Here is a 22960-nt window from a genome sequence, read left to right on the forward strand (position 1 = left end):
ACACCAGCAGTAATCACTTGTGAGCTTTATCCATATGACCAAGGTCACCCCCACTGGCTCAGTAGACTGCTGCCCAATCAGATGGACATTTAAAAGAGCCTTTTAAGCTAGCTTCTTCATGAACATCTTGGGTAGCGGGATGTATCACTGATGCAGGAGCTGCAGAGCGTTGGATCTGGGAGACTACAGGGAAGGTTCTTGCAATTACTCAGACAATAGTGACATTGTGGGGCAGGGCGTGGTAGGGTTAGACAGACCTATGGTTCTTAAACTGACATCTCCAGGACATTCTGAACTCACTGCAGGACCCAGTCCACCTAAACACCTTCAGGAAGGGATGGATGCTCAAAGGGAGGAGAGTAAAATTAGATCCTCTCCTGCTTGCTCATTTTAGAGCCTACTCCAATGGGGGGGGGGGGGAACAGGGAGGGGTAGTTTTTAATTTGTTGTTGGGTGGGGGTGGGGGACATCAGTGAGATCCTGCTCTCTGTTTCTGGCAACGGGGAGCCTCAGAAGGGATGTGGGGCTGGCTTGCTGTCCAGATCAGGGTACGGGCAAGGCGCATCTTGCTGATCAATCGACTGGTATGAGCTGCGTTCCCGGCCCACGCTGAGGAAACCTGCATGGGGAGGAATAGATGATGCTTTCAGACAATGCCAGCTCAGGAAGTCAAATAAACGTAGTTCAGCATTGCATCACATTCATTGCACCCTTGTTCTCCTTGCACCTAAGGAATTTTGTGACACGTGCTACTTGTAATTATGCTCATTCAAATAAAAGCACTCTTCCGTCCGAGTACAATTAGCACTGGGGGCAGGCAGGACTCCCTCACCCAACCTCCTTGCTTAGCAATGCACCATTTGCCAGTTGCATTACGAGTTTTTCTGAAGCAGAAACGGGCAATGGCCAGGTGCAGGATATCAGAAGGGACAGACCAGCGTGCGGCTGCAGTATGGCTAATTCTAGACCCCTCACTGTTGCCATTAGCTCTGAATAACAAACACTGATGCCCCAAGGTCCTCTACAGTTACAACTGCGTGTCAGGTGTTTTAATAATGGTGTAGTACAATCATGCTATAAGTGCAGCCCCCGGTCCAACTACATTTCTCATGAAGAAGGGGCCTAACACTTTTGCAGAGAGACAGTTCCTGGAAGGAGTATGGGACCAGGAACAAGCTGGAGAAGGGTTGGTCCAAGGCTTCCAAAGCAAAATAATTTTAATAGGTGGACGTGATGAGTCCTAGATCCTCACTCAGAACAACAAGCCAGGGCTGCTTTTCGTTCCCTGAGAGGTACTGCTCTTGCAGCCATGACGCTGAGTCGAATAGCCAGACCCACAATTACTGTTTGTTTCAGCCTGTTTGAACAGTTTCCTGTGGGAGCCAGGGGAGACTAAATCCACGCTGCAATACATGAATACCTGGGGCACAATGTCTGGCTGGTGGAAATCAGTGAAGAGCTGAATGCATGATTCACTCATCAGTCTCTCTTCCTAATAAGCCCACCTCATATCTCTGAGTTACAAAGCAAAGTGTATCACACTCGGGCACTGTCTTTTAATACAACCGTGCCCTGATTATGTTACAAACACGGTTTGCTGTGTTAAGCATCTTACAGAGCCTTGATGCAGTGCCGTTGCAACGAGAGAAAGAGAGAAGCTTTTTGTCTATCTATGCTGATCAACTATCATGAGACAGAAAATTATTTAAATCAATGCCAGTCACCGACACATGTGACAACTGCTGCTGAAAGCAGGCAGGGGTCTGGGGGAGCTGCCAAGCAACAGACGGCTATTCTGCATAGAACGAAACCGACTATGAAGTGACCAGGAAAATACATAAGTGGAACAAAGTGGGATAGTTGCACTGCGGTGGGACAGACCTAGTGGCATGAAGGTGCCACTAGGAAAAGCTAACAGGAAGAGGCGTTTGGTGAATGCGTTAACCTCACATCAGTGACTCACACCTTGTACCGAAAGGCTGCAGTGAAGCCAGTTTGGGCTAGCGCAGGAAACTAGTGCTACCGGTTTTATTGAGTTCGGTCTAGTGACGGAGATGCCTAGGGCTAGAGACGAGATCCACGTCCTGGGCTCACCGTTGGGCTGGAAGGGATAGCCCCGAAAACCTAGAGAGGTGAAGGGAACAGCACTCATTGCTCAATGACACCTACTCTTCCTGCCGCAAGCAAGTAGATGGTTACGTCTGGGTTACAAGCACAACAAGCAGCTGATGGATGTGGCTTGTGCCAAGTGCCTGGCAAGACTGTGCTGAGAACCCTCGGGGGCTGGGATCTCTGCATTCTGCTGGCAGTTTCATTAACAGCGTGGCAGGAGAGAGACTGGCAGGCATCAAAGCTGTTCCCCATTACACTAGGTGGGATGAGACTGGCATCCTGCAGCTGGCATCCCCAGGTGCCCAAGCTGATCCCATCTTCTGGATACTACAGCGCTCCCTTGCATGGGAGGCCTTACCCTCTGCAGGAGCCCAGAAGCAGCAAAGCAAGGACCTTCTAATATATCTCCACTTTCCTAGCAGCCAGGCAGTTCAGAGCCAGGAGCGGTGGAGTGGTGCATTAGCCCAAGCTGGTCTCCGAAGAGACGAGGGTGGAAAGCCGCTGTTCAGGAGGTTTTTTAGGAGGCAAAAAGCAGGCTCCAAAGTGCATGGTACCTTCTGCAGGAAGGGGGAGGAGGGCAGCAGCAAGGCTAATGACTGGCACAGTCCAACAGGGCCAGAATTTGCTTTGCAGCCTCTGCTTGCAGGACCCTCTGCCAAGGACGCCCCAAAAGAGAAGCTCAGTGGGGATTTGCAAGCCAGCTAGCTCAGACTCAGGGCTTGCCCTGTACACACTGCAGAAGGTCGTTTCACAGCAGCTAACACGCTCTTGTCTCAGCGGAGGTCACTGAGGAATTGTCAACTAGAGACACATTTCACCTACCCAGGATATTGGAGAGACCAGCTATTCCTCAGAACTGCCCCCCCTCCCAGTGAGGAACATATTAGCCCCATGTTTCAGAAGGGGAAACTGAGGCACAGATTAAAATGATTTGCCCAAGGTGTCACAGCAAGGCTGGGATGAGAAGCCAGACTTTCATATCCATGCTCAGTTGACCCCACATCCTGCCCCCGTTCTCTCAACATGCTTTCATTTCTCCCTTCTCCTCCCTCCTTCTGCCCCAGTCACAGCCAGCGGGAACAGAACTAGTCGGTGAGGAAGAAAGACACAAAGGCTTCCAGCCCGGCCATGGAACACACACAGCTAAGGGAGAGGGAAGAGGAGACAGGCAGCTCAGTTACGCCGGACAAGGGGGATATCACTGGAGTCAATACCGTCACAGGTAAAGCGGCTGTCGGACGAGGACTCCAGGTCTGCAAGGGAAAAGAGGGAGAACATAAAAAATCCACAAAGCATGAGACCAAGTGGGAGCACAAGAAGGGGGCAAGGGGAGAACACAGACTGGGCAAGAGAGAGACCGGCCAGAACAGACAGAATCCAGCTGTGCGTATCCCAGACCGAGAGCGGGCGTGAAGGATCCAGAAGGCAGAATAAGCCCAGACTGACAACAGGAAAGGGCAGACGACATGGACGCGTGGCCTCCTACCTAGGTTGACGACGTACTCTCCCCCACGCTCCCGGTACATCTGATAGACAAAGAGACATGACAAGGGTTTGAGGAGGAGGCTGAAGATGGCCATGCCTGCATCGAAGCGCTGCAGGTCAGTCAGAGAGCTACCCCGGGGATAGAAGAGGCTGATGTTAATGATGTCCAGGAGGATCGTGATCAACAAGCCAGTCAGGAACTGGAAATCAAACACAAGGACATTGATTGGAAATCTGATTCACCACCAAGAGCCAAACAGCCCACACCAATGGAAATCAGAGTCTCAGGATGTAACGCGTCTCCATCCTTGAAGACCTGCATTCACGTGCCACCGGCTTTACTTTACCTTACCTCACCTCCAGGCCAGCCTGAAATTGTAACCATGGTGGCGTCTAGCATATGGAATCCACACCCCCTTGACAGGTGTATCACCCCCTTCCTGCTCATCTCTTAACACCTTACACTTTTCCCTGTAAAAGATGGATTTTCCTAAGAGGATGACTCGGTGTCATATTTACAATTATCTCTCCTCACCTGTCAGGGACCCTTTTTCCCCTCATTTGTATTTTCCAGGGTAAGAGAGAGATTTATTTTTAAAATACATTCAGCACTTTGAGCTTGGGAGGGAGCAGATCAGTATCTTCAGTGGGACTCTTTGCCAAGTCAGGCTAGGTCCAAAATCCGTTGGTATGAAATGAGGTTTGACATGTCTGAGGTGGACACAAATTTCATATTTGTACTGCAGTGGCAGTTCCAATGAGGGACTCAGGTGGTATCGGATTTAAAAGAATACCATATGTGAGGATTTCAATATTCCTCTGACATGGTTGTGGCCCTAACAGTAGCTTTGTGCGAGCACATGAGAGGCAAAGTGGAACTGAGTCGCTTCTCTGCACTGTCCAAGCTGAGTGAAATGCCGAGAGCAAGCATGTAGCATTAATGGTCTATCCTAGTGCTTTTATACTGCCACCCCTCACTGTGGTATCCAGGCCCAAGCACCGAGAGTACATTACATTCGTTTAATTTTCAGATTCAATATTCTGTGTTAATAAAATAAAAAACGTTTGTTGCTTGATAGATTAAGTTAACCAGCTACTGGCTCTTGGCAGGCGTTCTGTAAAGATGTACCATAGAGTCTAAGGCCAGATCATCTAGTCCAGGGGTGGCCAACTTGTGTCTCTGGAGCCACATACGGCTCTTCAGAGGTTAATATGCGGCTCCTTGTATAGGCACCGACTCCGGGGCTGGAGCTACAGGTGCCAACTTTCCAATGTGCTACAGGGTGCTCCCTGCTCAACCCCTGGCTCTGCCCCAGGCCCCAGCCCCACTCCCCTCCTTCCCCCAAGGCCCCCGCCCCTTCCCCTGAGTCTGCCGTGCCCTTGCTCCTCCTCCTGCGCCCCGCCCCACGAGCCTCCTGCACACCACAAAACAGCTGATCGCGGCGGGCAGGAGGCGCAGGGATGGAGGGTTAGGTGCTGATAAGCAGTGCTGCTGGAGGGTGGGGCGGGGGAGCTGACTGGGGGCTGCTGATGTGTTACTGTGGCTCTTTGGCAATGCACATTGGTAAATTCTGGCTCCTCCTCAGGCTCAGGTTGGCCACCCCCGATCTAGTCTGACCTCTGACATAACACAGGTCATAGAACTTACCCAAAATCATTCTTGTTTGAACTAGATTCTATCTTTTAGAAAAACATCCAGTCTTGATTTAAAAATGGTCTCTAATGGAGAACTGGTAAATTGTTCCAATGGTTAACTCCCCTCACTGTTATAATGTATGCCTTATTTCCAGTCTAAAATTTGTCTAGCTTCTACTTCCAGCCATAGGATCTTGTTAGATCTTTGTCAGAGAGACCAAAGAGCCCATTATCAAATATGTATTCCCTATGTAGGTACTTATAAATGTATCAAGTCATCTCTTAATTTTCCCTCATTAAACAGTTCCTCGAGTCTATCACCATAAGGCAGGTTTTCTAATCCTTTAAGCATTCTCCTGGCTCTTCTCTGAGCCCTCTCCAATTTATTAGTCCTTCTTGAACTGTGGACATCAGACTTATACACGTACTTAACTTTACTGCTGTAATTCATCCCATAGACTTCAATAAGATCACTCACAATGCCAAAAGATAAGTATGTGTGTAAGTTTTTCCAGGATTAGGGCCAAGTTAATTCAAAAAGTTAGCAGTACTTTCCCTGTCCTACACCTGCCTAAGTCCCCCTGCCAATTTTTGTGGCTTCACAATCAAATTTCCTAATTTTAAAAAAACATTTCTTTCCCTTATCATCATTTGAAAGGCCTGCACAAATGGGAGGGAACAACAGGACTAACTGCATATCAAGGGGAAACACTGAAACTGACCAGACAAAATGCTGTCAAATACACAAGACTTAAAAAGGAGAAAAATATTCTCTCCACCGTGTTTTAGTTATAGTCATCTTCGGTCTTACTTCTACCAGTAGTAGGCAAAAAGTTGAGAGACTGTTTTTTTAATTAGAACGTGTCCCTTTCAAAGAGGCAGTCCCATTTATTTCTACGAACAAGCTGAACACTTGTGGTTTGTTTTAAAGCCGTGGTGGTGGTGGTGGCATCATCGTCTTTTTTTCTCGCGAGTTTAACACGATGCAAGGTTAAGGGGTTCAGCTAGGAGTGCTCAGCACCCAGCAGATCCCACTGGAAACAATGGGTGCTGAACACTTTTGACCTTCAGTTAGGTGCCTAAATGAGAGCTGAGCTATTCTGAAAATCTGGCCGCTTGAGAGTCGGAAGTGCCCTTTTCAATTCTGAGCACAGCTGAAAAGTGGACTAGACTCTCAGGAATTTTTGCTATCCTCTCCTTAAAAGCAGCGACGTCTTCCCCACAACACCCTCTTACAGAGCCTGTTCAGGAAGGTGCCTGCCCCCAGACTTACCATGATTATTGCATCGATGGACTCTCGCTGAGCAATTGCCCAAACCCCCACTGCCAGGACGGTGAAGTTTCCCCATGCGTAGGATGGCGGAAGCCCCAAGCATCCCCTGGCAAACAAGGCACAAAAAAACCATTCAGAACATGTCTGACATGACTAGTGAGAGTTTAACCACTGGAACTCAACCCCCTTAGATCTGTGCATTGCAAGATTTCGATACGGAATGCTAGATCTGTTCCAGCAATATGCCGGGTTTTCCCCTGCGCGTCAGACTCCGGAGTTATCCTAATAACTGACTCCAGCAATACGAAAAGATTATTTCCCCACCCCTAGAATTCTATATATATAGGAATTATAGGCTGTCTGGATCAATCATGAGTAAGAGCCAAGAATTACTACTGCAAGATCTCTCCATTTGCTACTATAGGATCTCTGTATCAACACCCGCAAGAAGCCGATGATTCCCCTGCAATCTCAGTTAACCTTTCCCAGAGTTATATCTATCATTCCAACATCAGCTATGAGGCCAATTAAGCTCAAGCATTTACTACAGCACACACATGCAATTCACACAATCAAATCCCCTTCAAAGGGTTAGGATTTTAAACAAAATGTAAGTTTCTTTAGGGTCTCTTGACGTTTGTTCAGAACATTGTTCCCAGCTGGCCTCCATTGTAGCTATATATTTACCTCCACCCTGTTATGGAGATTTATTTACATCTAAAAATCTAATCACATATGCATGCTTGGCAGAATTCATTTTTTTAATAATTTCAACAGCTAAATATCAATGTTCATTTTTAAGCTTTTTTATTTTTATCCATTTAAATTTCCACAGTCGCAGGAAATTATGGAGGGAGTCAGACTAATTATTTAATGACAGTAGAAGTTGAGATTCAAAAAGTTAAAATGTATTGATACCAGTCAGATCTGTGTTCTTGGGGAACCAGGGCACAGTATCTAGCCTGTCTGACTCATGAAAGACACACAACAGTCTCTGCTTGAACCAAAACCGATCAGAGAAAAGACTTGCAGAGAGCAGTGAAGGGCATTGGGAGACACACCTAGACCCCTCCTGACAAGGGTGATTAAGGCATCGCCATTAGTACAGAGAATGGAGAACAGAGGCCACTCCCCTAGCCTCATCTGCATGAAAGATGGGACAGGGAGACATCTCCATTAGCATACAGAATGGACAACAGAGAACCGCACTGAACTCTGGGACCAGAAAAGCAGGGAAGCACTGCATCATGGGGGATCTCTGCTCCAGATGTTAATGAACCTACGCCTGCACACACCCAGCTCAACAGTTATCAGACCAAGTCTAGTAATGAATCCTTGATTGATATCCAAAATACTGAAGCAGCCTAATTGCATTGTGAGCTTCCTGCAAGGAACACCACCCATAGCCAAGAGTGATCAGCTCCTATTGTCTAGCCTAAAGAAAACCCTTGAGTCATCAGTTTACCACATAAACAAATCTAGTGTTCTCCCTTGAACCATCGTTGTTTCTCTACAAAAACCCCAACCTATGTTAATGTAAGTGTTCTGATGCATGGACCCAAACTCTGTATCAATTCCACTGGGACTCCATCTCCTGACTGATCGTGCTGGGGGCTCTGCCTGTCTCCAGCACTCAGGACCCTGAGCTACCACCATCACCTGGGAACCCTGACCAGTTCAAGCCTCATGGAGTGGGTAAGATCCCTCCCTCTCTCTCTCTCTGTTCTCTTTTCTACCTCAGGTATTAACTTTTAATAATGTAACTTATGTTTGTTTGGCCCTCCTTGTGTAGTTATCACTATTATCCAGTAAATAACTTTATGGTTAAGCTGGTTGCTTCTCTCTCTCTCTGAACTTTACTCTTGGTTTTCAGCTTCCCCATTTACTCTGCAGCAACGCTTCTTTTACCTAAGCTAAAGATCCCTGTAGCATCCCAAATTCTGTGGGGTTTGCTCACCGAGTGGGTTACTACCAGTACAATTGTAATGTGAAAGTGGGGACAGGGACGTGCTGAACCTGTGGCATATAAAGGTGGCAGTTGAAAGTGCTGCTTGACCCAGCCCGTTGAGTCCAGGGACATATAAGGGGGTCCGCTTGAGTGTGCTGATTGACCTGGTCCACTCAGACTTGCTCTGTTAGCGGGTGGGTGCTCATCTGATTCTGGGGCTGGAGGAACCCAGCCCTGGGGAACCTAGGTCCTGCAGGATAGCTCCATTGGAAGGGGACTTGCAGAAGGGAGAAGTAGAGCTCCTATGAACACACAAGTGACACAAGCAGTACATTAATAGAATTACAGAACCCTCCCCCACCCAAGAGTAACCCTAATAAACGAGCATACCCCAAAGTAACGGGCACATCTGGTAACAGTATAACTGTTAAAACACAAATTGTCAAAATTTTAGCCTTAAATCAAACTCTAAAGTCCTCAAGCAGCCTTTTTCATACTTTGCCTATGTGTACATTTCTATTTTCGATGGAAATAATTGTTCCTTAATTTGTGTGTATATGGTGAAATCAACGTTTGACGTTTACTGATAAAAATTTAACGCTTCCAAGCTTACACAAGAATAAAAGTCACAGACAACAGTCAGGCTAATGCTCTGATTCAGGATGAAGTCAGTTGAGACTGCAAGCCTCATGGGGCAGAGACCATCTCTTGCAAGGTGTGGGTACTGTGCCTACTGCAATGGGGCCTGGACCTTGTTTGGTACTGTCACAGTTTCAGAGTAACTGCACCTGTATCCCCACCTCCATGGTCCACTCCAGGACTGCCTAGTCATGTCTCCAGCCATCACCTGCCTCTGGACAGAGAGCCTTGTCCCATTCCCCTCTGACAAGGGGATTTTAAGGCTGCACAGCTCCCTGCCTTACACTGTGATATCCTCAGCAAGCCAGATTGCCTAACAGCCAGCCCCTAAGCATGGCTCCCTCCCCAAGGGCTATGAACAGTGTGTTGCCAGCACTTACACATTATCACACAGCTCTTTCAGACAAGCACATTTATTCTTAGGGTAAAAGCATCATAGAGAAAACATAATGGAAACAATCAACAGGTTTAAACACATGCGCTAAACATACCAGGAGTTACCAATCAGACTAATGGTGTCCTAGAGGAGGCCAATGTCTTTCCAGCCCTTCCACAAGGGTTGGGGGTCCCACCATGGACAGAAGGTTCTGTCCATTTGCTGGATCAGAAGGAAAGCCCCAAGTTAGTTTTAACTTAGCCCTTTTTATGCCAAAAGTCCTTTCTTTGACCATTGGTCTCTGAAAAATCCAGTTTGGCCCAGCATATACAAGCCTCCCTCAGGGTGGTACCACTCTGGAGTGGCTTACAAACTAAGCGATTCACCTTAATCGCCCCCCCACTGCTTTTGGTTCCTGGAGGAGTGCTGGTAACCCTCGCCCCTGGAATCGCATATTTCTCTGGCCCATATAAATAGGCTTGAAAAGGTTCGATTTGTATTGGTAAATGTTTATAAACATCTATTTCACTATACACGCACGCACGCACACCCCCCCCCCAAAAAAATATTTCCATCGATGATAATCAAAATGTACAGACAGGCAAAGTAAGAAACATGCTGCTCGAGAACTTCCTCGAGTTTGATTTAAGGACATCGACTTTGTATAGTTTGACATGCGACATTGACAGCTTGTGGTTTAACAGTTATCAAGCTTTAGCTTTTTGAATCGCAACGTCTATCGTCATTAAATAATTATTACTGGACTCCCTTCATTGTCTGATGTCCCCCATAATTTCCCACAACTGTGGGCATTTACACTGATAAAAATCTAAAAAAAAAAAAAATGCTTCTAATAAAAAAAATTGACATTGCCCATTGAAATGAGCAAAAGATAAAAATTGAATTCTGCCAAGCCTATACATAAGCCATTCATAAATGTAATACAATGGGCCCCACAGGAATTCTCTGTCACAGGGACCTTTAAGCACTGCTGCAGTGTAAATCAAATAATTGACAGCTTCTTACGTTCATTATGCGCCTGGAATGCTGAAGGAGTCCAAAGTGCTTTAACAGCCTGACTGACTGACTGACTGACTCTCTCTCTCTCTCTCCCTCCCTCCCTCCCTATACAGATAGTGTGATCTTCACCCGTCACTGAAATGCAGCCACCCCCGTGGTGAAATATGACACCTGTTTAGCAGCCCACAACAGCCTGGAGGCAGTTTAGAATGAGAAGTGAAGGATACTGCAGTCAATTAAAGCTACAGGGGTCACAGACAGGATGCACTGCAAAACTTAGCTTTTTCCAGCAAGCCTCTTCCTAAGAACCTGGCTGGTGGAACTGGCCCCAGCGATCTTGGTTTGATTCTTCTTGAGTAGCACCTTAAATCTGAAAGGTGGGAGACTGGCAGGGAGTTCTGTTCAGCCATCCGGAGCAATCTTCTGCTACTTCATACTGATATAATTCATATCCAGATACTATGACACACAATGCCTCAGAGATGCATTAATACACGTGCAAGGGAATTCGGGCAGGACACCTGAGTTAATCTTGCTTGGGCTAACCATGGCAAGAGATTTTTAATGACCATCTGTGGTCAAGAAAGGATGATTCAACGGTGAGGGACCAGCCTGGGAGACCTGGGTTCAAGTCCCTGCTCTGCCATGGACTCCCTGTGGTGATCTTGGGCAAGTCATTAGCCTTTTGGTGCCTCAGTTCTCCACCCGTGAAATGAGGGCTAATAGCACTGCCCTACCTCACACGGGGGTTACAAAGACTGAGGTATTCAGATACTACAGTGATGAGGGCCTATAACGGGGTATACTGGCCCCTTTCAGAGGAGAGGGGGCCAGAAGACCCTGTTCCAAGAAGCTGGAATGAGCAAAGGCTCAGGAAAAACCCTGGTAATAGAAGAGAGGAAGCACTCCCAGGGAATTAGGAGTTTGATAGGAGGAAAAGAAACAGTGTCTTGGGGTTTAAGGGCCCGGGATCAGGAGCCCTGTAGGGTAGGATGGGTCAGGACACCCCTCTCTTCCAGCCAATCAGGAGGAGCTTTTTTGAGGCAGGTAGTATATAATCAGCCTTCTTCCTCAGCACAGGGGAAATGCTGGCAAGAGAAGGAAGCCACCACCAGAAGGCTACACTCCAGGGAGAGTCAGCAGTGAGCTGGCTGTGGCAAGGGACGAGCTCTGTGTGGATGGCAGAAGAACCAGAGCTAAGTGCGAACCGTTGGATTGTGGTGATGGGCTCGACTGGTGGAACCGTTGGGGGTCATTAATGCAGCCCCAAGTGGAGGGCAGCAGGACTTATAAGAAAGGCTGTGGAGAGGCTGTGAGTGGCTCTAAGAGGGAGAGAAGAGTGGAGGGAGGCCGGCGCAGGGGGAACTCTGGGCACAAGGGACTGCTCAGTCGGTGGCAGCCCTCCTGCGAGGCCATGTAAGTAGGTAGGAGATAGACAGGAAGCCGTAGGCCTGATTCCCAAGTCGTTCTCTCAAAGCCAAGAGAACAAAACCGATTTACACCAGCTGAGTGTTAAGTTCCGTGCGATTGGTCATTTTTACCTTGCATCTGAACGACAGCACCCCCAGCAGCAAGGTCCCCCCAGCACCGCGCTGGAGCACTAGCCAGGACCGACACAGAGAGAAGAGTCATCAGTGAGTCATTCGGAGACACATTTCCTTGGCTGTTGCCCTATGCTGCCACCCAAACAGGACCCAGCTCCACTTGTGAAAAGGGTTGTGGGGCAAGGCCATGATTTAAGAGCCAAGCCACCCCAGGTCCATACCAATGCCACTACGCTGTGCTTATATTATAGCCAGGCAGAGAACAATGCTGTGCGGAGAGTGCTCCCCCCACATCAAAACAGCTGTGACACGTTACTGACATGAACTGTGACCATATAGATCATTGTTGCAACCAAGGTCCTATAGCTGCACCAAAACTTGTACAAAGGAGGTCAAGTAAGGTGTCTATAGAAAGGTTGTAATTTGCTGATCATGATTATGCTGTCTGTACGTGTGTATCATTCTTGTATTTGAAGTTATGAATATTGGCTATGTACTTGTATCTCAACGTGTTTGATTCTAAGTAGCCTCAGTGAAGCATTTGGTCAGCTTCTTGAGAAAGGACTATTCTCAGTAAGTGCCCAATCAAGAAACACTTAACTGACAATGGACTTTGGAAGACGCCAATCCAAATCTGAGCTTTCCTGGGAACGTTCAAACTAACATGTAAACAATGGCTTCGGCCAGCAAAAAGCTGAATCATTCATGAACATGTGACTCGCCCAGGTGACTACAAACTCCATCTTGTTGCTGTGATTTTGCACAGAAGAACAAAGGGGTTTCCGCCCACAAGAAAGAGAATATAAACGGCCCTGGAAGCCTCTCAATTTTGTCTTCAGCTGGCTCAAGAGATGGTCTCTCCACCTCAAAGAGGTGCCTGAAAGAAACTGGAACAAAGGACAGCAACTACGGGGGTGAGAGTGATTTCTGGACCCAGGCCATAACCTACAACATTGGTCGGAAAAGGATTGGGCCCAGACTAGGAAGGAGTCCAGTCTGTGAAAGAAGCCTATTGGAACATCTCTAAGGGTGAGATTTCATCTGTAATCAGTTTCTAAATGTATTAGGCTTAGACTTGCATGTTTTGCTTTATTTTACTTGGTGACTTACTTTGTTCTGTCTGATATTACTTGGAACCACTTAAATCCTACTTGTTATACTTAATAAAATCATGTTTGTTTATTAACCCAGAGTAAGTAAGTAATACCTGGGGGAGCGAACAGCTGGACATGTCTCTCTATCACTGTTATAGAGGGCAGACAATTTATGAGTTTACCCTGTATAAACTTTATACAGAGTAAAATGGATGTATTCAGGGTTTAGCCCTGGTCTACACTGGGGGATGTGGGGGGGGGGAATCGATCTGAGTTACGCAACTTCAGCTACGTGAATAACGTAGCTGAAGTCGATGTACTTAGATCGACTTACCGTGGTGTCTTCACTGCGGTGAGTCGACTGCTGCCGCTCCCCCGTCGACTCCACCTGCGCCTCTCGCGGCGGTGGAGTACAGGAGTGGACGGGAGAGCGCTCAGGGGTCGATTTATCACGTTTAGACTAGACGCGATGGATCGATCACCGATCCCATGGGTAGTGAAGACATACCTTTAGGCTCCCAGAAAGACTGAATACTGGGTGCTGGGAAAGTCCCTGTTAACTGAGAAACTCCTGGGCTAAGTGAATCTTAATTTCTGTGAACTGCAGGGGAGCATGGCCCAACCTCTTGGTCAGTGCTGGAGCAGACTGGTGCATCTAGCTCAGCAAGACGTAAGTGGAGGGAAGCCTTTTCTGGCACAGGGGTTTGTTCTCAGTGGGATCCCAGCACATCTAGTGACAGTCTTGAGGGAGTTTCTTTGACCCAACCCGTCACAAGCCGACTCTCGGTTCTCTTGAGCCCCCTCTTCTCACCAGGTCCGAGTAGCGTACAAATGACTCACCATGTCGTGAGCAGCCAGTGCACCAGAACGATTGCCTGCAGGAGAGCAGAAAGAAGACAAGTCAGCAAGTCTGAGAAACGGTGGAGAACTGGAGTGAAATGGTACTTTCTGGCTTCAAAGGGCAAGGAAAGCAAAGAGCGCCAGCCAGGCCGTAGAAATAAACCAGTTCAAAGAGCTGGTTTGCAGCTGCAGAATGGACACAGCCATTCCCCTTGGCCTCTGCTGCTGGGCTTTTTCCGATCTGGTCACAGTTTGTTACTGTTCTTACCTCTTTGAGCAGGTTATCCAGGGCCTGGTTAGGATTTTTAAATGGGTTATTGATTTTTGGAACCAGAAAACAGTTTGAACAGAAAGCCTGGCAATCTGATTGACACTTGATTAGCACATTTAAAACGCCACTGAATAGGTGTTCCAGCCCGGGGGCCCCAGCTCCCACTGCAAGGCCATTTTGTATCAGCTCTAAGCAGAAGTCCCTGCCTGCTGGTGCAGAGGGTTTAATACTTTTTTTCCCTTCCCCTCCTGCCATTCTGTTCAGAGACGTAGCTAAGCCCCAGCGAAGCCTTGCCAGGTCCAAAGACAGCAACAGTGACATTCAGCCTTCCCAGATGCCTGCTTAAAAAATCCAGGGCCAATCCTGCAAGGTGCTGAATTCCCTCCACTCTCACTGAAGTCAATGGAAATGGAAGGTGCTCAGTAACTTACACAATCAGGTCCCAACTCCTTGCATGGCAATGACATTCCAAGCAGTGTCACAATACAAATATTTACATGAATGGCTCTTACCATTGTGTTTAATTAGGCAAATGAGAAATGCTAGGAGCTTACAACAAAGCAAATGCTTGTGCTGCTCATTCTCTTACTGGTGATCTGAGATTTTCTGTAACCAAGGAGACACTCATTCTCCATGCATTGCAGGATATTTTCTTGCCATTTGTGTTTAATTTGATTTACAGCTGGGCAAGGTGCACAGAGCCTCCACTGTGAACTTCCACCAGCTGCTTTGAAACAAACAGAGCTTCACTCTTTCTGAACTAACAGCAGGATGAGAAAGGACACACTGAACCTGCTGAGACCAAACAATTTGGGCTCCGTTACTGCTCCCTAAGACACGTTTGGCCTGCAGATAAACACAGGCCGTAGGTTCCATTGGTACAAGGTATGGGTGGGAATCTCTCTAAAACACGACAAGCCTCAATGTAGAACCACAGGGGAAAAAAATCGAAGATGCAATCAATTAGCTCCTACTGACTGCAACACTTGTTTCCAGATCTCATTTCAGAGTTTTCAGTCACTAAAGGTATCATAAGAGAGAGGTGCTTAATGAAAATTACATCGACCCCAACACGCTTCATCATTTAGGGCCACATGGCAATACCTTTACTTACGCAAGCAATCGGCCTATTGAAATCACTGGGACTTCTCAGTGGGTCTCTATCTAGCCCTTACATTCCACATGCATTACACTCAAATTTAGGAACAGTTTTGGCATGTCTAGATATTGTAGGGATTGGGCACAGAACTGTTCTGATCTCATTGCATTTACTGATCCATCTAATATGTAACGCATACACTAAAGTGTCATTCTTTGTTCACGGGGGCACCTAGAGGCCTCAAGGCTCAGCTTCGTGCTAGACACCACATAAACACAATAAAGGAACTTCCCTTCCTCAGAAAACAATCTAAGAGACAGGATGGAAAAAGGAAGTCGTAGCATTACCACCTTACAAACGGAAGTACAGAGAGGTGAGGTGACTTGCCCATGGTCACAGAGATAGGCTGTGACAGAGCTGGAAACTGAACCCAGGGTCATTATTTATCTGTATTACTGTAGCACCTAAGAGCCCCAGGACACCCTAGTGCTAGGGGCTGTGCAAACACAGGACGAACTGACAGCTCTGAGATGCTATTGGTCTCTCCTGGATCTCAGCACAGTGCCTTGGTCATAAGACCTTTCCTCCACTCTCTCCTTTAATGCAAAGACTGTTGCTTTTAAAAATGTGAATAACCAATAAAGCTGCAACACAAACAAGCAAAAACCAGGAAATTCAAAATGAAAAGTGGCTCCTCATCCTTAACTTACCCCATTCTGCCTAGATATCACAGTGTGTACGACTTAAGATGCAATATTGTTCCTGTATAGATGCAGTACCTTGGCATAGCTGGGACTAAGCATTAACGCTGGGTAGGCTGGATTTTGTCACAACATCAAAAGCCATTTAAACAGGTTTTTAATGTTGATTTTTATTTCAGTTGTTCATGAAAGGCTACAAAATGCTGCTTCTCCCCCATTTCACCCTGCAGACCAAACGGAAGCTGCTAATCAGTAAAACACAGGATGTGCCTGTATAAAAAGGAGAAATGCAAATAGGATTTACTCAAGAGATTATCACAATATCAGAGCAGCTCTTAATTATGTAGAATTTAATTGCACGTTACATACTCACTAGACCCCCTAACACCTCACCATTTAACATAATTAGGTAGCTCCCCCCCCAAAGCTGTCTCTTCCAATATTGCCATTATTAAATTAGGAGGCATGCTTAACCACACAGACGAGGGAGGGAGGGTGGGTCAGAACCTTGCTATTCCAGAACTGACCGTTTTAGGGGACTGGCAAAGCGATATGGGGCCTTTTCCTTCCTGGTTACTAGGCTTGGCTGGTAGTGACAAGATATCCTTGTCTGACAGCTGTGAGGTTAGTTGGTGGTCTCAGTCCAGTACAGAGCAGCATCTTAAATCAGTATGGTGTCAGGAATACATGTCTAATGGTATCTTCGCCTATACCAGATTACACAAGTCACTTTGCAGGCCGGCTCTTACAGTGGGATGTGGGAAGGATTAATTCCCTTCTTTTTGCTCAAAGATTTAATCCCTGATGGCTGAAATGTCTTCCTCTAATGAAACAAACTCCATTATTAAGCCTCCGTCTAGAAGTGACAGAGACGTTAAAGGTGGAAAGGTTTTTGGATGAGCCCCTGTACCCACGCTTCCTTTTTAAAGGCTTCCAGGCTGAACGGAAGGATGATCGCTTGGAAACTCAGGAGATCTGGGGTCAATCCCTAGCTCTGCCACCGATTCCCTGTGTGTGACCTTGAGCAAGTCACTCTATCAGGTCCCAACATGTGAAGTGGGGATAATATTTCCTTCCTCCCACCCTCAGTCTGTCTTGTCTATTTAGATGGTAAGCTCTCTGGGGCAGGGATTTCTCTAATTATATATTTGTTCGGCTCCTGCCACAATAAGACCTTTAGGCATTACTCTAATATGATAAGGATCCACAACACAACAGGCAGGTTCAACAGAGACAACAGGAGTGAAGAGATACAGGGAACTAGCCATCCTCCCACTGGAGTCTTGATGGGATACACTAGAAAGGCAGCACCGGGGGAAGCTCCTGCACCACATACTCTGAAGATAAACAGATATCAGTCTGTATTTCTGTCTTGCTGCTTGTTTTCACAAGTCACTCAGGGGTGCTGGAACAATCTGTATAGTGCGGATGCTAAGAGCCATTGAACCGAACTGTAAACCCTATATATAATGGAAACCACTTCAAGCCAGGGGGTGCTGCAGAACCTCCAGCACCTATGAAGTCACTTAAGAAAAAAAAGCCACCAAGATAATTCCCAGGGCCCTTGCTTCCCAAGGAGGCCTAGCGGAGCCAAACTTTAAAGAGACAAATTTAATTCAAAACAGCTTTCCCCCCTGTCCATTGCACAACCAATACTTAGTCCATGTTTTGTTTACTATCTTAATTAGATGTCCTTGTTTCTCACTATTATGCTTTGTGTTTATGGTGCTCAGACAACAAAGTTAAGAAGACTTTAAAAACATGGAAAGATCTTGCTCTAGTCAAGTGTTCCCCAGCACCAGAAATTCTCACAATAGCCCTGACTATCCATAGTAAAAGTCACCCAGAATTCACTGTTCTAAAAAAGCCAGAATGTGCAAGCCACATGACCAGCACTTGAAAACACCATTTCCTTACTTGCCTCTAGCAAGTGAAAAAAGCTTTCCTTGGAAAGGGAAGCGGGAAGCCACGAATCTGTAAAATCTAAATTTCCGTTTTAACATGCCACATAAAAGCGTCTAGAGTTTATGGTTGTGAATTCAGCCTTCGGGATGCAAACTTAACCAGGGGTGTTTTCCCAAGTCTGCACACTGACCGCTCCAGTGCTGGTCCCCCTAACTTCCTCAAGCTTCAGCCAAGTAAAATTAACAAGACTGTGGTTAATTTCACAGCTATTCCTAACCCCTCAGAGAGCAACAAAAATGACAAGATCCATATCAATTTTATTCCTGCTACAGGTTGAGCAAAGCTGAAAGCAGCTGAGGAAGGGCCTGAAGATATTAATGCAGAACAGGATACCAAAAAAAAAATGGAGGGTAGGGAAAGATAAACTAGACCTCAACACCACTTAACAGCCAGGGAGCTCTGAGGAGAAAGGCATTGCTCTCTTACAGCGGTGAAAATGTGCGGAAAGTCTCAGATTTATCAGACAGCCAAGTCAAACACCAGTTCAAAGAGTCGCTGAGCAGAGTCCAAGGACTCACCCCCCGCAGAGGAATTCTAGCTTCCTCCCCTTTCCTGGCAGCTGGGGTTTCTCCAAGGAGGACAGGCTTCTCACCGAGGTGTTGACTCTGATCCATACTGGGAGAGGCCTCTCATCAGCATCTGTCTCTGGCCACTAGCTATCCAGTAAAGGTTTCAAGCCCTGCAGATTAGAAACTATGCCCTACAATTTAAAAATACATAGCCGTTTTCAGCTGTACAAAACCAGAATAGAATCATAGGACTGGAAGGGACCTCGAGAGGTCATCTAGTCCAGTCCCCTGCACTCAAGGCAGGACTAAGTATTATTCAAGGCAGGACTAAGTATTATTTGGCTCACTTCCTAAAATGCTCTGCCCAACAGCAGCCAAGCCTATTTTGAACCTGAAAACTTGTGCAGAATTTTATCCTGGATCAAGTGTTGGCCGCTAAAAAACACAGTTAATTAGCCAATTGTCGCTGCTGCAGTCTTCTTGCCCCCAGAACTTGCCCTGTAGTTAAAGGGAGCTTTGGGTAGGTCAGAAATGCATGACAGGGTTAACAACAAACTGGGTTAATGTTGCAAGAAGGAAACTTAGTTATAAATACTCCCTCCTTTCTTGAAGGAAACGTGCATATTTTCTGATGTTTGGCACAACAAAACCCTGTCCTGGGTGGCACAAATACATGACAGGAATGTAACAGAGTTTAAGGAACTTCTTTGCACTCTCCCCAAAACCAATTGGCACATGCCAGCTCTGTGAGGGCAGAGTCCTAGTCCAGTTTCTCATCCCAGCACCCCATCTGGCCTCCAAGCTTCTAGCTGGCACAAGTCAAATTAGAAGCACCATCGGTTGGAGCCATGGGAGATTCTTGCAGAGGTTTGAAGACAAAAACAGACTGAGCGAGAAAGCAGGTCTCCAGCACCCATCCCCCAAGATTGCGGCTCCCTCCTGAGCCACAGAAAAATTTGCTCCTCTGAGGGGAGAATGAGTCACTATCTTTGATAAAACCAACATCCAGTGTCAGCGAGAGAGTGACAAGTCACACTGCACTGTGCAAATGCAGCTCTCTCCAGAGTGCACAGCCGGGGCATCTGTATCCAGTGTAGCCTACAGCAGAGGGGGAATTATGATCCTTGCTTGGGCAAATGCTTGGTCAACAGCAAGAGTCATGGGACCTTTACAGGGAGATTGTCAAAACAAAAGCCACCCTCTGGTCTGAAGTGTCCTCATCTATGGGGTTAGAGAGTAGCCTCCCTGGGGGCATATCTACACTGCACCCAAGCCAGGGTTTGAGCATCCACACTGCCCTGGAAACCTGGGCTTAAAGCTGCTGGCCCCAGGGGTCTCACAGCCACGCTAACACAGCCCTGCTGTGCAACACAGACCTGCTGGCTTGGGTCTTCAGCTTGAGCTATGTCTACATTTTAAAAAATGACAGACTTTGGACCCAAGTTACAGGGCGACCCAGGCTCTGACCCACCTCCCTAGCAGCGTCCTTAGGAGCGGGGGTCCTGAGTGCTTGGGGCCCGGAGTCAGACTGATCTGTGTGTGGACAGAAAGGGGGCGGTGGGGGGGGGGGCGTGGGCTCAGGGCTATGCACCAGGACTGCAAAGGTCAGGTGGGATTAGCCCTTTTCCCCGCTCAGAGGGTGCGCTGTGCCCCTAGGACAGCCCCGCTGTCTGCCCCGCCGTTCGCGTGGGCTCAGGAGCAGGGGGAGGGTTACGCTAACCGGCTGCCGGGTGCTCGGCGCTGCACGGAGACCCCCCGCACACGCCTCGAGGGAGGGGGCCTCAAGCTCCGCAGCCTCCCGGGGGATCCAGCGCCACCCCCACGGGTCGCTGAGCCGCAGCCTCTGCGTCCCCCCCGGTACCTTGAGGTTCACAGCGGGCACCTCCATGTTTCCAAACTTTCCGCAGCCCCGCCCTGCACCCATGACTGTGCTGGAAGCGCCTCACGTGGGCCCGGCTGGGCGGGGGCGGGGCGCTGCTGGGCTGGCTCTGCCCCCGGGGGGGAACCCTGCGCCCTCCTGTGACTGCCGCTGGGGCGGCCGGGGGCTCCCCGCCGGGGGATGCACAGAGCCGCCCCCGCCCGAGATCGGTCATCCCACCCCTAAAGAGGGAGAATGAAACCCCCTCCCCGCGAGGAAAGGGACCCCGGCCAGGGGGGGAGCCGGGAACGTGGGGCAATGACCCAGGGACTCCAGGTGGACAGAGTGGGGCTGGCCGGGGGGCTGGGGCTGGACAGAGGCAGTGTTGGGGCTGGACAGTGGGGCTGGGGGTTTCTGAGTAATAGGGAGTGTGGGTGCTGGTTGCCCCCGAGACTGTGGTAAGGGAGGATGCCATGGCCCGGCTGGCCACCTGCCCCGTATTCCAAGGTGACCTTTGGGATCCAGGCAGGTAGCGCACACCCACCCACTGACCTGGCATTTTGTGCACAGCCCCCTTCGCATGGCTGCGCCCGTCCCTCCTGGCTTGCAAATCAAACGTGACAGTGAAAGATTTTTGCAGGTGCAAACACTATTATTTAAAAGCCAGCATGCAAAAAACATCCTGCCCGAGGCCAGACCCTTTTGGAAGCTCTTGGTGTGCATATTCCTAAAGGACCAGGGCCTTTCAAATGTCACTGCACATCCCTCCATTGCTGCCTGACTTCTTAGGGCCCCAGCCAAAAGGGTGATAAATCCTTCTCCTGACCTAGAGAAACACCCAATGAAGTGAGCTGTAGCTCACGAAAGCTTATGCTCAAATAAATTGGTTAGTCTCTAAGGTGCCACAAGTCCTCCTTTTCTTTTTACCCAGTGAGAGAGTAAATTCTCCGGCTCTATGAGCCTGATCCAAAGCCCATTGGCTTTCATGACAAAAGATACCCACTGACTTTACTTGGGCTTTGGATCAGTCCCTCTGTGTATGTGGAGAGGCAAGTAGGAAGAGACTCAGGTGATGAGATTCACTCTATGCAATGCAATGTGAAACCACAGGGCTGCCCAATCTGTAGCTCTTGGAACTGACTGCCAAATATCTACAGAAGGCAGGGAGAAGGAGACCAAGTCAAACTATGTGGCATAGATCATCACTGGAGTGTCTGATCCAATACATAAATGGAAAACAGAGATGCGGTGTTCATGCAGGAGACAGTGGGTCTGCACCAGCTTGTTTAAGATTTACTGAGTTTGGTTGGTCAGGAGTTCATGTATGTAGGGAGAAGACTTGTCTACACTGGAAAGTTTAGCAGCAGAAGTGCTATGGACATTGCTATTCTGGCAGAGTGCATTCACAGTGGGCTGCCTTTGCCAGTGCAGCGTGTCTTCACAGAAACAGGCAGGATCGGCAAAAGACATGTGGCACTGTGGTAGGATCCCGGTGTCCCCCACGCTGCTGTCTGGTGTGCTACCTTGTGGAAATTTTTGCAGTGTAGTATGGGGCTGTCACCATGTATTGTGGGATAGCATCACCCCTCCCAGGGAATTGTGCAAGTCTGGGGACAAATTTCCAGAGATCTGTCCCATTTTATAATCTACTCTTTCACACTGTTTCTCCTTCTCACTAGCAGAAATCTGGATGCCGCACTGATCAACGCAGCTGTCTTGTCCATTTCAAGGACAGGACAAGGCATACGGCACCAGCCAGCCATTCAGCAGCAGCAGGGATACTGAAGATGAGTGGAAGATACAGATGGAGGATGAAGCTGACCACCCGTTGCAGGCATTCACTGACCAACGGCACATGGAGCAGCAGTTTTGGGTCCATACAACGAGCCAAGTGGTGAGGCTGGATTGTGATACAAATCTGAGACCACCAGAAGTGGTTGCAGAACTTTCAGACGCAGAAGGCCACATTCCTGGAGCTGTGTGCTGAGCTCACCCCAGCCCTACAGATACCAAGAGGAGAGCTGCTCTGACAGTAGAGAAACAGAGCCGATCACTATCTGGAAGTTTGTAACGCCAGATTGCTATCAGTTGGTGGGCAGCCAGTTTGGTGCTGGAAAATCTGTGGTGGGGGCAGTGGTGTTCAAGGCCATGAAGTGTGTCCTGCTGCCCAGACTTGTCATGCCGGACAATCTCCAAGAATTACTAGATGGATTTGATTCGATGGGTTTCCCTAACTGTGGGGGGCAATAGATGGGATGCACGTCCCCAATTCGACCACCCTCTCGCCTTACCTCTGAGTGCATAAACAGAAAGGGGTACTTCTCCTTGGTTACGCAAGCATCAGTGGGTCACTGTGGATGATTTACTGACATTTAATGTTGGCTGGCCAGGGAAGGTCCACGATGCTCTGGAATGCAGGACTTTTTGAAAAGCTGAAAGCAGGGATGCTCTTCCCGGACTGTCCGATTGACTTTAATGTCGTCGCAATGCCAGCTGTGATTCTTGGTGACCCAGCCTACCCTTTGCTTCCGTGACTCATGAAGCCATGCACTGGCAACCTGGACAGAAGCAAAGAAAGATTTAACTATCAC

At 48.0% G+C, this 22960-nt stretch overlaps 1 protein-coding gene across 3 annotated transcripts; it reads right to left on the minus strand.

The window, feature by feature from the left end:
* Nucleotides 1–419: 419 nt before the first annotated feature.
* AGTRAP (angiotensin II receptor associated protein) lies at nt 420–20477 on the minus strand. Of its 3 annotated transcripts, none has more exons than XM_074975218.1 (6): nt 20373–20477; nt 13967–14001; nt 6506–6611; nt 3599–3638; nt 3327–3365; nt 420–619 (listed from the first exon to the last, which is right to left on the minus strand). In XM_074975218.1, the coding sequence occupies exons 1-6, from the start codon at nt 20433–20435 to the stop codon at nt 510–512; spliced, it is 393 nt and encodes a 130-aa protein (XP_074831319.1). In that variant the 5' UTR covers nt 20436–20477; the 3' UTR covers nt 420–509. The 3 variants fall into 3 exon arrangements, with proteins under 3 accessions (XP_074831319.1, XP_074831317.1, XP_074831318.1); XM_074975216.1 differs by having other exon boundaries at nt 3599–3797; XM_074975217.1 differs by lacking the exon at nt 3327–3365 and having other exon boundaries at nt 3599–3797.
* Nucleotides 20478–22960: the final 2483 nt, after the last annotated feature.

The sequence above is a fragment of the Natator depressus genome, chromosome 18 (assembly GCF_965152275.1).
Source record: "Natator depressus isolate rNatDep1 chromosome 18, rNatDep2.hap1, whole genome shotgun sequence".
Taxonomy (NCBI): Eukaryota; Metazoa; Chordata; order Testudines; family Cheloniidae; genus Natator; species Natator depressus.

Excerpts from the sequence above, each read along its gene's own strand:
- AGTRAP (XM_074975216.1), bottom strand. The coding sequence starts at position 20,435 with ATGGGTGCAGGGCGGGGCTGCGGAAAGTTTGGAAACATGGAGGTGCCC. Across the intron at positions 6,612-13,966 it reads CACTGGCTGCTCACGACATG|GGGATGCTTGGGGCTTCCGC; the intron begins GTGAGTCATTTG and ends CTTGTTTGCCAG. Across the intron at positions 3,798-6,505 it reads CCATCGATGCAATAATCATG|TTCCTGACTGGCTTGTTGAT; the intron begins GTAAGTCTGGGG and ends TTTGATTTCCAG.